Source organism: Corapipo altera, unplaced genomic scaffold (assembly GCF_003945725.1).
Source record: "Corapipo altera isolate COAL_440 unplaced genomic scaffold, ASM394572v1 0, whole genome shotgun sequence".
Lineage (NCBI taxonomy): Eukaryota > Metazoa > Chordata > Aves > Passeriformes > Pipridae > Corapipo > Corapipo altera.
The window spans coordinates 77,341,981-77,358,609 of record NW_020884872.1 but is presented as its reverse complement, the minus strand read 5'-3'; the positions used below and the strand labels follow the sequence as shown (position 1 = coordinate 77,358,609).

Below are 16,629 nucleotides of genomic sequence, written 5' to 3'. Positions count from 1 at the left end.
AAGAATAAGTTTTCTGCCCTATGACATACCATTTTATTCATCATACTTAACAAAGCTAAACCTGTACAAGTTTGTACATATTGCATTAAAAGAACTGTTCACTAGCTCAAAAAATGAACAAAATTTCAGAAACATGAAACTTAATGGTCCTTTTGCAATTTTTGTGCAGTCAGTATCAATATATCAGCTCAAAGCTTTTGAGAGATACAAAAAAAACCCCTGAACAATGGCCATAGAGACCACATTTGGGCCAAGACAAGTACCAGGCTGGTGTCCATAGTCATCTCAAATGCCAAATTCAAAGTCTGCTATATAGAAGTGTGAAACTACAGCCACTAGTAAAGAATTAGATGTTTAAACAGAAAAGATAAATTGGATCAAAACCACATAAATATATATGTAGTTTATATACATATAAAGATAAAGACATAGGTAAACATAAATGACTGTTTAATTCAAGATCACATTTTTACACAGGAGAAATATTACATTCTGATCTACCAGTATGGCTTTTTCCATGAGCAGGTGAGTGTTTTCAGATTTTAAACCAAACTGTTAGTTGTCCAAGAACACTAGGAGTAATTAATTATGTTAGGAAGAATTAATATCAAGAAATGAAAGTGAAATTAGCGTGAAGTTCAGAACATTAAGATAGACACCTTTGTGATTTAGCTTTGGAAGACGTTTCACCTTTGACTTAATTATTTGTCACACTGTGGCAGCATATTTCACCTGTTAACTCTCATCTTAAACAACTGAAAGATAAGGTGGAACTTTTTTTCTTTTAATTCAATAGACTGAAATGCACCTGAAAAAACCAAAAAGTTCAAAGGCTAAAGAAAACATTTAGCAGAACTCAGTTTTGACTTGCGGACATGCACAAAATTGAAAAAAACCCCAAACAAATTGACTGTTATTAGCACTCATGCCAGCCAGTTGTAAGGTGAAGTAATAAATGACAGCTAATAAAAGTGATCTGCTCATAATGAAACTGTACAAGTCATTAATTCATATTGAAACAGTAAGTCTGATTGTAGTTTTGAGCACAAAAACATAACGTAAAATTCTATTTTATTCAAGTTTGAAAAACTATATTGATTTTAACTAGTTTAAATACATTCATTCCCAGTTAAAGTTTTACAGTAACTGATGATTTTCAATCACACAGACAACCAAGTTATAAATCCCTGAAAAATGGATTTATTACAGGAATACTGATAAAACCTTAACAGCGATACAAATGATACATCACATAGTGTATTACACCTTAACAGTAAGCACTCGATCCCCTTGGATTGGTAGATGCATCACTCCTACTTTTCTAGTCTAATACCATCCTCTAGGACCAACTGGTTTAAACTGAATTCACAACTGTTTGCAGTTATCTAAAAATGATGATTTTTTTATCGCACTATAAAATATTCTCTTCTAACCAGTATTTCAAAACTTTTGGAAAGAGAACATCCCAGTGGGGACTAAACACAGTACACAAGGAGAGTAGTTCTAGTGAATTTGAGAAAGTCATTTCAGAATCAGCGTCCCTGAAGTGATTTAGTATACAGCAGTACTTCCCTTGACATCAGTTACTTGGTGCATGTTTATCTGTGCATCTTAGGACTTTACTGTACCAGTAGGTCTTGGGACTCTTGAAGGTAATCTCATTCTGGCACAAACTTTCTGTGGGGTAGGGCAATTTGCAAATGAAAGGCACTCTGTTATGAGTGAAATCAGAATTATCAGCAATGCAAATGGGCAACTTGTAACACACTGAAGAGAAATGCCACAGCATATGTGAGGTTTAAAGTTAAACACTTCCTGTAAAATAAGTGGAAAAATATGTAAAACAGCTGTAGTGCATCTGTTTGCATGCACACAGACAAAGCCATTGTACAAGCAGAGATCTTCCAAGCATCTCAACTGTTGTTTGTTTTTCCCCCGATGCTTTTTTCCACTTGGGTGAAACCAAGTTTTTTAAGTTCAGCATGACTTGCAGGACAGCCCCTGGCCCACCACTGCACTGCTTTCTGCAGCCCACAGCAAGCAGATCTGGAGTTTAAGTTGTAAGTGTGGTCCTCAGTAGCAGAACAACAGCACAGGCACATACCACTACTTTGCACCCCTGCTTATCATTTCTCCTCACACTTTTTCTTTTTCTGCTCTCCTTGTAAAAAAAAAAAAAAAAAAAAAAAAAAAATCATCTTGGGAATAAAGCTTTCCTTAAGGACAGGAAAACTCATGTTTGTTAGTCTGACTAAGGGATGTGCAAAATAGAAGTCATTTCCCTGAGGCAAAGATCTTCAAGTCATGCCTAGTTTACATTATTCTTAATTCAAGTTGTTGAAATATTTGGCACATTGAGGCCTTGATCACTGACTGAGTCTCATGGCATTATCACAGTCTATAGTATATATTTATATAATACAGTAGAAGTTACAAATGCTTCATTCGCTCATTTTGTTTTGGTTTTTCACATTTATTCATTAAAATCCCTTTCCTTCTCAAGGGTGGTGTTAGGCCTCCTGGGCAGGAAAGTAGAGTGACAAATTCCTACTGTATTTAAAGGTTGCAATGAATACTGAATGCCTAAAAGGGCAATTGCAGTAGTTACTGGACTGAAAACAGATTAACAGGGTGAAAATTAATAGCCTGTTACATACAGCCTGTTACATGGTCACAGGTAGGTGATTAAGTAGTCTCTTCTTAACTTACATATAAAAAACATCCAGGGAGAGAAAAAAAGTCATGTTGTGAGTGCTTCCAGTCTAAAACATATAAGAAGCAAAGCTTGAAACCAAGTCTTTCCAGCTTTCCCTTTTAAAATATAAATTGCACTTTTATACAAAGCAATCCGAAGTCTAAATAGTAGTAAAGGTCTGGAGCTGCCTTACTGTACCAAAGAGTATCTGTGTTCACATCTGAAGTACAGGCAACTAGTTTTCAGCCATTCTGCACACAGAGTCATATGCTCTATATCTTTCTGCTTTAAAAGGGCCTGCCATTAAATGCCATGCCACTGGGTGGGGAATGAACAAAGAAATAAAAAACAATAACAGGAGTTTAAGGCCTTTATCTCCACAAGGAGCTGAAAACTGTGGCACAACCCATGACCAATACTTGATACAGAAAATAGCACACTCCCACCAAGGGCTTCATAAATCAGTCATTCTTTCTAACATTTGCCACACAAGACAATCATACCATCAGCAAGCAACAGTGCCAATTAAGCATTTTTAAGGTCTTCAAAAATTCACTGAAAGGGCACTTCTGAGAAAGATAATCTTACAGATTTGGTTTCAAAAATAGACACCACACTCACATTCAAGGGACATTCTTCACTTTTAGGCCTTTGTCACAAATCTGAATCTTTATTGTTCTGAAATAAATGCTATAAACATAAGACTCAAAACAAGAACTCCAACTTCAGTCTCAGAAGAGGTGTGGTTCAATGCCCATATCACATGTAACAAGAAAGTTTCCTTAAAAAGGAAAAAAATTACTGTAAAGTCTTTCTTACGAATGAAAATGCAATCCTTTTTCTCATTACTTTGTGTACAGGCGGGCACCAAAAAAACTTTTGCATTTTCTTTTGAATTCTTGCTATGACGCTTGACGAACTTTTTGCCATTCAACAAATTCATCCAGAAGCACAGGCCCTGCAAACGGATGAAACTTGGAGTTATATTTGCCCATGTCTTTCAAATATCTTCTCTTAAAGTATGAAGGTTAAAACTACTGTTTTAGGAAACATTCACGTCAATCCTATGGCCAAATACTCATAGACTACTACAATCATTCCAACCCAAGGGTGGCAAAAAGTGCACAAAAAAACGGTAGACCGAATTATGGAAAAAGGTGTTCCCGATATCTGACAGCTGCACTGAACTGAACAGAAAGCATAAAAATAAGGTTATATTGTAAATCAGCACAACTTCCTAGAGCTTTCAAAATTGTAAATAATTAGAAAGTGTACCAAAATGGAATTAATACAATTCAGTCATAGCATCACTGACTACTAGGTGTGTTCAGTTCCAAGTACCAGCAGGTAGGCAACATAATCGTTAAGTTGGAGTTTATTATACATTAGTACAAAGTGAGAGTTTGCTGTTTATAGTTGTGCTTTCAAGTCTATAGTTTCATGCAGCAAGCACCTTTACTAGATCCTCATTGAATACAAGCTGGCTCAAGTACACCATCATACCACTACAACTAATATCTGCAGTTTGAAGATGGATGGTTATCAAGACTGTTTTTCTACGCATTGTTGGAGAATAATTACTTTATACCTTACAGTATTGTTTCTGTTACAGAAATGTGTTTTATGGAATTTTAAAATATTGTGCTAATAGTTGAATAAGCAAAACATTAAGAATACTTACATGCACCATCTTCATCATAGTTGCTAAGATCTGCATGGACAGTTCTGCTGAACTCTAGTACATTGTACCACTGATCCTTGTTCATAACTCTATACTTCGATTGCTAGGGAAAATTATTTCAGAATATTAAAGTGTGAAATGGCATTTGGTACTGTTGCATCTCATTTATCTCATTTTATCTTCAATCAGTTCCTAATAAACAATTTAATGGAGAACAATGGCTACTATTTACTTGGTTTTCCATTTTTAAAAATACTACACATGTACATATTTCTTAGTTATGAAACTACATAAAATGATTTCTTGAAAGATCAGAGCAAAACTGAAATACTGTGGAATCGGGAAGTTACCACCCTAAGCTTCAAAAAACTGGTAAATTTTTGTCTGGCCCTGAAGCAGGGCTTATCTAAGATCTATTTCCAGATGGAACTATTAAAAAAAAAAAAATCTTCTTTTCTCCAAGGTATAATACATTATGATCATAAAGACATCTACTTTGCAACATTGGTACTGATTTGAAGGCAGGGAATATTCTCAAGCCTAGTATGTTTCACAACCTACGCACATCCACATGACTCATTCACTTACAGCTAAACTGACCAAAATCTTCCAGAGACAGCCAAAGATCAAGGTATCTACATACTGTATCTGAACAAAGCAAACGTGAAATTCAGCAGAGATGCAGCTGAAGAAACTAACGGAGACTATTTAATTTTAAATTTATCTTTACAGTATAATTAGGATGGAATTTTAGTTGCCTTTGATAAGAAAAAGGGGGTAGGGCACAGGGAAAAAGAAAACAATCTGTATGCATACAACACTGTTTCATAAGCACCTTGAGCAAAGGAATGGGAGCAATATAGATGTATTCTTGAGTAAAACACAAACCCTGAAATCTTTTCACAGAACACTCCAACTACTATGCCATCATTCAGAAAGTCAAGGAAACTTGTACCTCCAAGTATTGATAAAATACTGAAAACAGTGGCCAAGTTCTTCCAAGCAGAAGAGCTAACATGGACTTCGCAGTATCAATATCAAGACTTCGCTGGTCTTTTTCCTAAGGTTAATTAAAGAAAGCAAAGGAAACCACTCAAGTACAAGTTTGCTGAAAAAACAAAGTAAGAACTTTTCTAATGTTCCAGTAGTCTTACCCTTGCAAAATCAAAGGCATATCTGTAGATATTCTTAAAGGATGAAATGTCATTCAACTGTGATCGCAAGAAATCAAATTTACTCTGTAATTTTTCTGTGCAGTCACACCTAAAATAAAACAAAACACAAAACCCAACAAATAATATTAGAAGCTCAAAACACAACATTTAGGCAATGAAAAAAAAAGGCCAGCAAACAAAAAATTAAAGTCACCAAAATACAATCATCAGATGTATAGGAGTAATACTATAAAAGTGATTTAAAGAATATTGAACATGCTTAACATTTGCAGCTGACTGAAAGGATGAATTCTGGTTTCTGTAAGCGAGTTTTTTTGTTTTAACTATATCAGCAACATAATATGTCTGCTTTACTTCTCAAATAGCAGTCTTTTTATGACATAGTCTGCAATGCACACTCATACCCAGCAGTACCTGATCATTCAATCACTATGAAAGTTTGGAGAAAAAGAGTATTCAGTGTGCATTAAGTGGCAAAATCTAGCTTTATGCCATATCTCTTTGGGAAAAACAAACCCTAAACATGTAGTTTTCAAGTGTGTGTTTACAAATGGCAGGAGTGAGCTGGCACTCTGCAAAACATAACAGCCTGCTCATATTTTATGACCAATAAATGCAAGCTCTGATAAACCTACCACCTGAATTAGTCAGTAGCTATTCAAATGAAAAATCAAGGTCTGTAAGAGAATGTCCAGGTTTGCTAGTTGACAGGATAACAGTTTGGTAAAAATAACCCTTTGGCAGAAAAGATCTCCATGTATTTTACTCAGCAAGGAACTTTGTTTTCAAATAGAAAATGGGTTAGATTTCCCATAATGGCAAAGGAGAATGTAATTTACACTTGCTAATCCTGCAGTAAAGACTCACTCAAAAGAACAGTTGTTACATTTTATTCTTATAAAACAGCTGCCATGATTAGAAAAAAAAAAAAAAATCTACCTTGCCTTGTATCCTTTGTGACAGAAGCAATACTTTCAGAAATGCAGAGGTACATAAATACTTCCTTTGGTCATGTGTCCCCCTTTTCGCAGCCTGCCTCTCAGAGAATACATCTGCATCTCTAACAGCTCCACATGGACTTGTCACATAGGCCCACAGCAAGGGCCCTTCTGGAGGACCGAAGCAGGTTGCTGAGATGCTGTACTTTGCCCACAGTTGATACTTCCTGTTCCCCAAGTCTACCAGCCTGTGTATGCACAGCTGTCTGTCAGTCTGTCGCTCTCAGACTTCGACAAGAGAAATGTAGCAATTCCAGTTGATGCAGCCTTTTGTTATTTCTTGTCTCTAGCAGCATCCATCTAAAGCAGCACTGAGTCCTAGCCATGATCAGTGCTAAATAAATAAAACTATTAGCTAATTAGGCTACATATTCAGATGACAGAACTAATATATTCTTCAATAAGCCATACATGAAGTTGAAAAGAACTCTAGTTAAAAAAGCTTTGGTAAATTTAATTAAAGATAAAATTACTTCTTTTTGTCTTCAGCAATCTAATTGGTCTAACCCTTAAACCCCTGTTTAACCCTTAAAACAGCATTATGCTATGCTAGAAAGGAATCTCATCTTACATTCATATCTCTTCTTTCCATATTCGAACCTTCATACTTCCAGTAGAATGCCCTGTATGTTTCAGGACAAATCCACCTATTTAACATCTACGTAAATGCTCATGTTGTTAGTGTACTAGTGACATATTTAAGCTACTTTTAAGGTGGGTTTACAGCACATTTTGCTAAATATAGTTTACTGAGATTTTACTATACCATTGGTAAACACAAATTTCAACATGTTTAAATTTCTTACAAAACTGTTAAAATTGTTCAAATTATCACAAATTTAAGTGCAAAGTAAAATGCCAGTTACTGTCTACTGTATTATTGGTTACGTGTATTTTAATGCAGAAGTGATTCTTTTGAAAAAGTTGGTATGAAAATGTGCAATTATTAAGCCTCAAGACTCCTGAGCTATTTATTATCATCATTTAAAACCAAACAGTCAAACAGGTCATGCTGAGACAGGCATCACCAGCCTCTGGATCCCAATGCAGGGACACGTCTCTGTTAAAGCCATTCTATACCTGGCCACAGACTTTCTTTCTGAAGGAAGGCAAGGAGTTGTCAAACTCCTCTTTTACAAAGATACAGCTGCTTGTGCAGCTGCACCATAAACAAGGTGACTGAGGTCACCCATACTTCGAATAATCTAACAATCAGAACAACCTTCTAATTAGCACAAATGAATTAACACCAAACTTCTGTAGAGACTAGAAAAACATGTGATTTCTCACTCTGCCTTAACTGAAAAATAGCATTAAATAATGCTACCTCAAGGTGAACAAAATTAGACATTAGCTTACTACATTCTCATCACATCCCTATGGCACATTTATAACAAAACTTAAATTAGCATCACAAAGCAGATGTATTTTAATCTCTGTTGAGGTAAAGAGATCATTTGAGGCATAGCTAAAATGGACAGTGATGATTCAATAACTCCTACTCAGATATTGAAATGTTTTATATGTCATAGTTATTCACAGAGGCTTGTCTTTTTCTAAAAAGAAAAATCAGTAAGATGTATACAGAAGTTAAACCAAAAGCATTTAATGGTAGTATACATATTTCACCCTAAGGAGGTGTTTAAAGTAACCGAAATATATTGCCCAGTAGAGGTACTTGTTTCTCTGTGCTGACTATGGAAAGAGTTTCAGGCACCCAGCTTGCACATATACATGTACATATATATGTATATGCACACACACACATATATATGATAAGGAGCAGAATTCACCTTACATACACATATACTAGAAACTTCACAGCTTACTCAGGGAATAGTCTCAAGCCTAGTATGTCTTAACTCTCATAAGTTGCTTAAGTCTCATAAGCTGCTGTTTAGTGCTCAGTTCACTCTTAATTTCAACAGGGTCTACCTTGTCATATATTTATTTTTCTTGCCTCTAAAGAACAAACTTCTCCTGCATGTTATGAAACTACACACAAAAAGAATGTCATTTTAAGATTCAGGCACCCAAATGCTGCCATCTAAACTGTATATTAGATCCAGGTGTCTTAAGCTTTAGTGTTGTTATTCATAGAGGAATAGCTAAGCAGTCTGTAACAGCAATTCAGGTAACCACTCACTAGGTCTCTGGGCAAACTGAATACCTCCCTAGGCTTCATTACACTGACTAGATCTCCAAATATTGCAGTAAGAGTTTAAGAAATCCAGCTCTTACATATATACCACACATTTAGGTGTCTTACTATGGAGCTGAATTCTACCCAACCCTATTCACGCAATTACCTTATGTGACATTTCACATATTTTGAAATAAGGACTCTGTAATATAACTGACTAGAATACACTCTGGGCTTTTAATGCATTTACATCTTATTTCTTCATGCAAAAAATTACAAAAAATGCTGTGCAAGAATGTAGCAATATCTTATTGCTTGGAGTATAAAATCTTTTTTCTTCAAAGTTTCTGTCAAGCCTTTCCAGAGAAACTAGATTCCCCTATTCCAGACAGAATCCCATAATATGATCCTTCTTCCCAGCAAGGAAGAACAGCACAAGTATACAGATTCTTATGTTCTTTTATCATGGTTTAACCCTAGCTGGCAAGTAAGCATACACAGCCAGTTGCTCACTCCCAGCCAAAACCAGCACCTCTTTTTAAGTCAATGCATCTTCAGCTGCTTTATGTGTCACTGCTTCATCCAGCTGCTTAGCCTACAGCCTGCTTATTAGAGCACGCCAGGGGAAGTAGAACATACAGGTTAACTGGTTTAGGCTTAGGTAAGTGGTCTGATCACAAGTCTGTTTATATAAAAATGCACAGTAGCACCATATTTTCAGTCTTAAACACATTTAGGCTACAGCATGACCAGCTCCGTTCTTAAGAGAATCAGAAGATTTCCAACCACAGAGGATTATTAGAAACAAAATCTATAACATTGGCTCAGAAAAGGTTCCTGATTTCATACATCTTTGTGTTTGAACTCTGTGAGACCGGTTAACTCTTGAAAGTTTCAATTTGGGCATAAAAATTAAGTGCTTCAGAGAAGAGATCAATACCCACCCACCACATCTGAAAAACTATGCAACCATAATTTAATCTCTGTCATCCCAGATTTCAGGCAATTTACTCATACCAGCTCTTACTAAATTTCTGCTGATAGTCACAAAACAATCAAGGCACCTACCAGAAGCCTGATCCCAAATCAAATGAGAGCTAAGAGTCAGGTCAAAGTAATGTATCCTCTGATTACTTGAAACTATGGAGTATCTGCCCAATACAATTTCCCAAACTAATTCAGAACTGACAGGGCAATGGTCAAATCACCCTCTCTTTCCCGCTGTGCTGTAGCTGCAATAGTAGTTCCCTGACATTTTTAATATTGAATGCAGTGTCATAATAAGCTGCTCTTAAAACACTCAAGTACCATAAGTAGTTCCACGAAGAACAAACAAGAAGTAACAACTGAACTAAGCCTCACAAAAAGCTGATTAGTTTAACATAAGAAACAATCTCTTTAGGCAGAACATTAATTCAGCAAAAATTCTAACTAACAATAGAGTAATAAGTTAATTTATAAATTGAAAAGGTGTTATTTAAACTAAGCATTAACCTTGGCTTCTGACACGCATCTAATAAATAACACTAATAGCCAAACTATTATCAATGCTGTCCTTATCTACAAAGCTTAGAAATCAGTAAAATCTGTCCAGAATATCAGTGCTGAACTACGCTTATGTGCATTTCCAAATCTACTTATCTGTCTGCTAATTAGAATGATATTTTAACATATTTTTGTAAGAAAAATAAGCCACCAAAACCTGACTTATTAGGTTTAGACAATAACTTAATTATTTGAGTGAATTCATCAGATTCACTTTGTAGTTGTTGACCAGACCTAAAAGCAAGCATTTCTATGTCTTATTGCCAACGTACAAGAAACTGAGAGCAAGAATAATTAAGTTACTGGTACAATTATAAAATTAGAACGTTCTATTATATATGTAAAAACACTCTTACTGTAATGAGGTCATTCCTTTCAACCATTCTTCCTTGGTAAAAAATCCCATGCTTTCAGCCTCTAGTTTCCAGGCTAAAACTAACATAATAATCTAGGGAAAGCGAAAAAAAAAAAAAAAAAAAAGGGAAGAGGAGAGAAAAAGGCGTCAGTATGTAAGAAAAGGTTGATTTATTGATGTTCAAGAATAAAACTCTTAAGCATTCAAACATTCTAGGAAGTGTTGCACATGCTTACACTTTATATTTATTATTATTAAATAATTCAGCTACATGCAATTTTCCCCATAATTTCAATTTCTGAAAATGAAATATTACTATAATAAAAAACCCCCAAACCCGCACACACCAAATATAAGTGATGTATTCAGCTGAGATATCTTAGAACAGCTCCTAAAAGCAGGAAGATGAACTCTTCACTTAGTGCACTTAAGAGTTTTACACAGAACTTAACCTCACCCAATATCCTCTTTTAAAATGCTATTAGCACCGTGCAAGAAACTTACATTTTCAGGCTCAACACCGATGTCTTCACAGAACTTTTCCATTCCTTCGGGACCCACAACTTCATCAGGACCTTCAAAGCCAAAACCACACTAGACTGAAATCTATGTAACATTCACCGTTCACAAGGGTTATGCACAATAACTAGGCTATACTGCACACAGGCAGTTTTAAAAACACTGAATTACACTATTAAGTAGTTTTTATGTTAGAGTTATTCTACCACTGCAGTGTGGAGATGTGTATGCTACGTACTACACCACAATGTTTGTGTTGTGCAACCTCCCTACAAAAGCAGACAAGCCATTGTAGTTTTTTATGTGAGTTTTCAAAAGACTCCATTGAGCTTCCTATTTATGTAGCTCAACTCCAATAACTGTGGCAGTCAATTATTTTTAAGACAACTTGGTTACCACTACTCTGTGCTGAAACTACTCTATGAATAATGTTCTTTGAAGAATTAATTTATGAACAACAAAAAATTTAATTCGATCTGAGCTATTACAGATATCACTCTTTCAATGGTGCTAACATTATGGGTTTGCACTAACATAGAAGAGGGTGAATCTGCAAATAATAAGGTTATTTTTATAATGCTGAGTAATATAAGGAAAGTAATAACAATAAATCAGAGAAATGCTAAGTGTGTTAGTCACGTACAAGGCAGAAAAAGGTTTACAGTTGCAATGAAATAACTTGATTCAGACCACAACAGTTAGTGTTATGCTGTCACTTCTCCATTTTAACACAAAAAAAGCGCCTCCAAAATGCAGCAAAATAGCACATTTAAAGAGCGCATAGAGAGACACTCTACAGCACTTTCTTTCTCTAAATCTCTCTCTGGTTTCAGTTATTTCCACTAAGCCTGTTCCAAAAATGAGTCCTACTGGGCAGCCAAATATTATTAGAAGGCCTGTTGACACAGTATTTTGATGTGTCTTGTATCATTATGTTAACATTGTTTTAACAAATATGAACCCATGTAAAAGGAAAAGGTTTTATCTTCTAAAACGACATGCCATTTTATGATTTTTTGGCAAATTTTACTACTTATATGTAGACAGAGCCCTTGATGATACTTTTCTTCACTTCATCTGTATCTGCTGTGGTTAGTGTAAGCAGAATTCTTTGTAAGAGTTTGGATAATGCACTTTGAATAACTTCTCACTGTGAAATAAGAACATTGTCAATAAAAACCATTGAGAATGGCTACTTTTACAGGAAAATAAAATGCACCTGACATTTAAGATCATTAAACTGTACCTCTTGAAAAATATTGCAAAGAACATTTTGCCTAGGTAAGCAAGGCAAAACACTGTTACATAGAATGTGTTAAAAAGAAATACAAGTTTAAGTTATGAAGAGAAACACATACAAGGGTCCACTGGTAATGACAAGTATAAACCTGAATCAGTGTTTTTGGTCCAGAAATCATATGCACAACTCATTTTTTATGTATGTATGTATGTATGTATGTATGTACATGTGTGTGTGCAGTTTTATCTTTCAGTGAAAACATTTAATCTCCAATGTGGCATATTTTGATTACTGGTTAACTAACAAAGTAAAACCTCCCACACTCAATTCTTGACTCAATAACAAAGATAAAATTTCCAGACATTAAAAGTAAGCGTAACCATATTTATCGGAAGAAAATTAACTGAGAATTCTTATTTTCCTCAGGAAAGACTCTTTACTCCAGAGAAGTGCATGCCTCAAACTTAAATTAAAAAGCAGATTACTAGAAATAATAGTAGTTCATTGCTGTGGAAAGACTGTAAGGAAAATATCAGTCCTGATAAATATAGTCAAACTAATTGCTGGCACATAAATCAGCAGCTTGTTTCATACTGAGAAGTGGCCATTAATGAGTTTTAATTACTGACCAGTTATGATGGACCTAAAGTAGTGACTAGACAAGAAATTAATAACAATTTACAAATCCTGATTTTGTAACCATATATTTGGTCAATAAATAGCAGTAATAGTGTAATAAATTCTGCAAAATACACTGCATATTCACTGAGAGCAACTATTACTTGGATGGCAATTCTGAGTTACTTAAAAGAGGCTACTTCCAATACTTTTGGAATGAAACATTTGTTAATTAGAATATCAAAAATGCTAGGACAGATTCTCAAACAGGAAAAACAGTATAAGTATCTATTATTTTGTTTTATGAAATAGAAAACTAAGAAACTTAAATCATGAGCTATAGCACTAGCCTTGCAATATGATCATAAAAAAGATCTAGTTAGCTAAGTAAGCTTCTACCTAAACTACCTCTCAATGTCCTGACTTTTACTTGACAGTTTCAAAGGAAAGAAGCAGAACCACTCAGCATATCCTCATTCAACAGTGTACTGCCCAACATCAGGTATTTCATTTTAAAGCTATCATCATGTCCAGGCTTCACGAACGAAGATTTGGAAAAGGCTCTATCCACATTTGTTACAAGCATGCTGGTGGCTAATGAAAGCATAGAGTAAGGTCAAGTAAGTGAAAAAGAGCAAATGCTGAGAAGGTACTAATAAAAGCTGTACTAATTCAAGTGTATGTTATAAGGAAGCAAATATGGACATTTTTCTGTATATATCAGCACAAAACAAAGCAAATTGCAAATAGTATTTGGTATATTGATTTGTTTAAAACAAAATTTTATCATTTTTAATATGAATCCATTGCACATTACCTGCATATTCATAAAACCAAGCCAGGCACTTTTTGCTTGAAAAATGTTCCTCTCCACCTATTAATTTACCAGACGCTTGTGATCTGTAGTAGCATATAGAAACACAAGATAAACAGCATTATTTTAATGAGACTTGAGAAAAAATGTAAAATTAAATTCCTAAATGTTTATTATTAATTCAAACTATTTAAATTGTTTCACGAAGTCCATATACATAAACAGTGAAGCTGAATATGATAGAGGGCAACTGTCTGTCATCCTATTTTAAAACCTGGAACACAAAACTACCTTGAAATGCAACCACCTCATAACCCAATTTATTGCAACTATTACTTTTTCTGAAATGCAAGAGTACTGTTATCTAGTAGATATTAAACAAAAAACTCCACACACAGATGGCCAGAATATCACTCCTCAGTAATTAAAATACCTTATTATCTGCTTATATTTATACATACAGGCATTTAAAGTTAGGTCTCTAATAGGCAGCATGATCTTTAAGAGTGCTGAATATGCTCAGATCCCATTAAGGTCAATAGAAGCTGCAGAGTTTGACATATTTAAAAGTCAGCCTATTTATAGTTAAGCATTGAAATTTAGGATGAAAACTTGATTGATTTGTTTACACTAAACATGTAACTAAGTACCTGTAAATTCTATAGATGTCTGGTATGTATACTAGAACAGTAGTGTGCAATTTGTGTTAAGACTGAAGCTGTTCACCACACACAGCTTCCCCACTACATTGCCTTCATTATGTAACATACAACCCAGTTTGCCTAGGAAGTGAATTTTCATAATTCATCGTTCATTAAAAGATGCACAGAATAACTGATTAACTCCACTAAAAACACTGACCACACAAAAGCATCTTTAGTTAGTAAGGAGTTTCAGCATCTTTCCAACACATGGTCTTACAAAACACTAGTTACAGACTTCTAGAACAAGCTCAGATTATTTCTAACAATGAGATGAGAGTTAATCATATGAGAGGATTTAAAATTATGCAGCTCCCACATTGCAATTTTAAAATCAAGACATCAAGCAGTAAAATAACAGTTCAATTCTGAGAGGGGTGACCAACTTTAACTCCTTTAACCTGTAACGCTTTAAGCTTCACTGGAAAAGAAAGCAACGCTCTTCAAGATGAAGCCTTCTGTGCTGAAAGCTAGAATTAAAGGTGTCCTACAAACATCCATCCAAATGCCACTGGGAACACAAGTCACCAGAAAGAAACAGTCATACATATGCTATTGGTTATTGGCTTTATACAGGTTAACACAGATCTATTTGTAATCGCTGCTTTTACTAAAGAATAAACCAACAAATCGCTGTATAAGAATGTAATGACAAAAATGCTTGTGTATCTAACATTTTGTGATCAGCTAGCATGAACTCTCATTTACATCATAGTTTTTGCCCAACAACTGCTAGCTTCCCGTAGAATCTTTTTTTTTTTAAGGAGTTATCAAAAGATTTTTTTCTTTTTAAGTAAAAGATATTAAGATCATAAAATTTTGGTTAAAAGTGTTCAAGAAAGATGAACTGAAACTGAACACATGCAGAGAAGACCTATGATAAGCAAGGAAACTGAAAGTCGGTATAACAAACCAGAATAATTTAACTTGTTTTTAGGTTGTAGTTGAACAAAATAAAGTATGAAAAAACCAGAAGCACTCCCTCCAAATGCACTCTGAGGCAGAATCATGAGGGAGGAGTGTTGCATAGAACAGAATGCTGGCACAAGAATAGTTATTAACTGGCTATGAATAAACTGACTGAAACTAAAAGGTCACTAATGACCACAGAAAGCGAGTTCTGCAATAGTTATCCAAAACGAACAGTCATAACAAAATAAGAGCCCGGGTACTTCTAAGATCAAGCTCAGTCAACCTGTGAGAAAGGCCATACACCACTGTTTCTTGCAGTAGCCATTCCTGCAGTGTTGATTTCGTAAGTCCTTTTTATCCTGAGGGCTTCACCACATTATTCCTAACTACTGGTTTACTGATACATTTAACAAGGTCTAACAGATGAAGCAGGCTAACAGTTACTTTAGAGAAGCCACATTGTAAAGCTCCTGCTACACCACACTAATGGCTTATCATTTTAACAGTATCTTTCGGGTATCATGGCATAAAGTAGCCTTTTAAAAATAGTTAAGAGACAGGATGCTTCAGACTTCTGTATTTATTAGAGAAATTTTTCCTGCTCTTCTTTTCGAGAGTGTTGACCTATCCTTCCAATTCACTGCAAAAAAACCCCACAAACAAAAAACAAGCAAACAGTCCCCCAAAACACACACACACGCAAAAAAAAAAAAGAAGAAAAAAAGGACGATTTAACGCAGACACTCTGACCACTAGCAAACGTAAAACGAGCGGCGATCGTAAAGTGAGGAGAGCCGCCTACCTCAGGGAAATAGAATGGATACGGGGTCAAATGTCAGCACTGACCCTACAGGTACAGCCCAAGGCAAAGCCAGCCGGGAACGGGGGCCGTTCCAGGTCGTGCACAGGCCGGACGCCGCGCCCCGCACCTGCAGGGCCCGCGCCAGGACGTGCCCGGCAGCACGGCCCAGGCCCTGCGCGGGGCCCGCGGGCCGCACACGCCTCACCGCGCCCGCCGCCCCGGGAAACCTCGGCGGTGCCGCAGCCCGGGCCCCGGCGGGAGAGCGGCCCAGCCCCGCGGCCGCCGGCACCGGCCGCCGCACCGCGAGACGGTACCTGCCGAGTTTACACTTCTTGAGGCTGGTGTCGTCCGCCGCCGCCGCCCCCGAGGACTTCCTCTTCTTCTTCACCGGCATCGTCCTGCCTCGGGGCGGGGCCGCCCCGCTACCGGGG

The 16,629-nt window shown here is 36.1% G+C and overlaps 1 protein-coding gene across 2 annotated transcripts in view; it reads right to left on the bottom strand.

Moving 5' to 3' along the window:
* Nucleotides 1-1,180: 1,180 nt before the first annotated feature.
* The window catches only part of DCUN1D5 (defective in cullin neddylation 1 domain containing 5), a 34,064-nt gene continuing 18,615 nt past the window's right edge, over nucleotides 1,181-16,629 (bottom strand). The window contains exons 2-9 of one of the 2 annotated variants that reach the window (XM_027636308.1): nucleotides 16,513-16,596; nucleotides 13,787-13,869; nucleotides 11,097-11,167; nucleotides 10,594-10,685; nucleotides 5,531-5,639; nucleotides 5,332-5,436; nucleotides 4,377-4,479; nucleotides 1,181-3,653 (exon numbers count right to left, since the gene is read on the bottom strand). In XM_027636308.1, coding sequence (XP_027492109.1) covers nucleotides 3,598-3,653; nucleotides 4,377-4,479; nucleotides 5,332-5,436; nucleotides 5,531-5,639; nucleotides 10,594-10,685; nucleotides 11,097-11,167; nucleotides 13,787-13,869; nucleotides 16,513-16,592 — 699 coding nt within the window. In that variant the 5' untranslated portion in view covers nucleotides 16,593-16,596 and the 3' untranslated portion in view covers nucleotides 1,181-3,597. Of the gene's footprint in view, nucleotides 3,654-4,376; nucleotides 4,480-5,331; nucleotides 5,437-5,530; nucleotides 5,640-10,593; nucleotides 10,686-11,096; nucleotides 11,168-13,786; nucleotides 13,870-16,198; nucleotides 16,223-16,512; nucleotides 16,597-16,629 lie in introns of those variants that run through there. The other variant, XM_027636390.1, reaches the window with a different exon arrangement.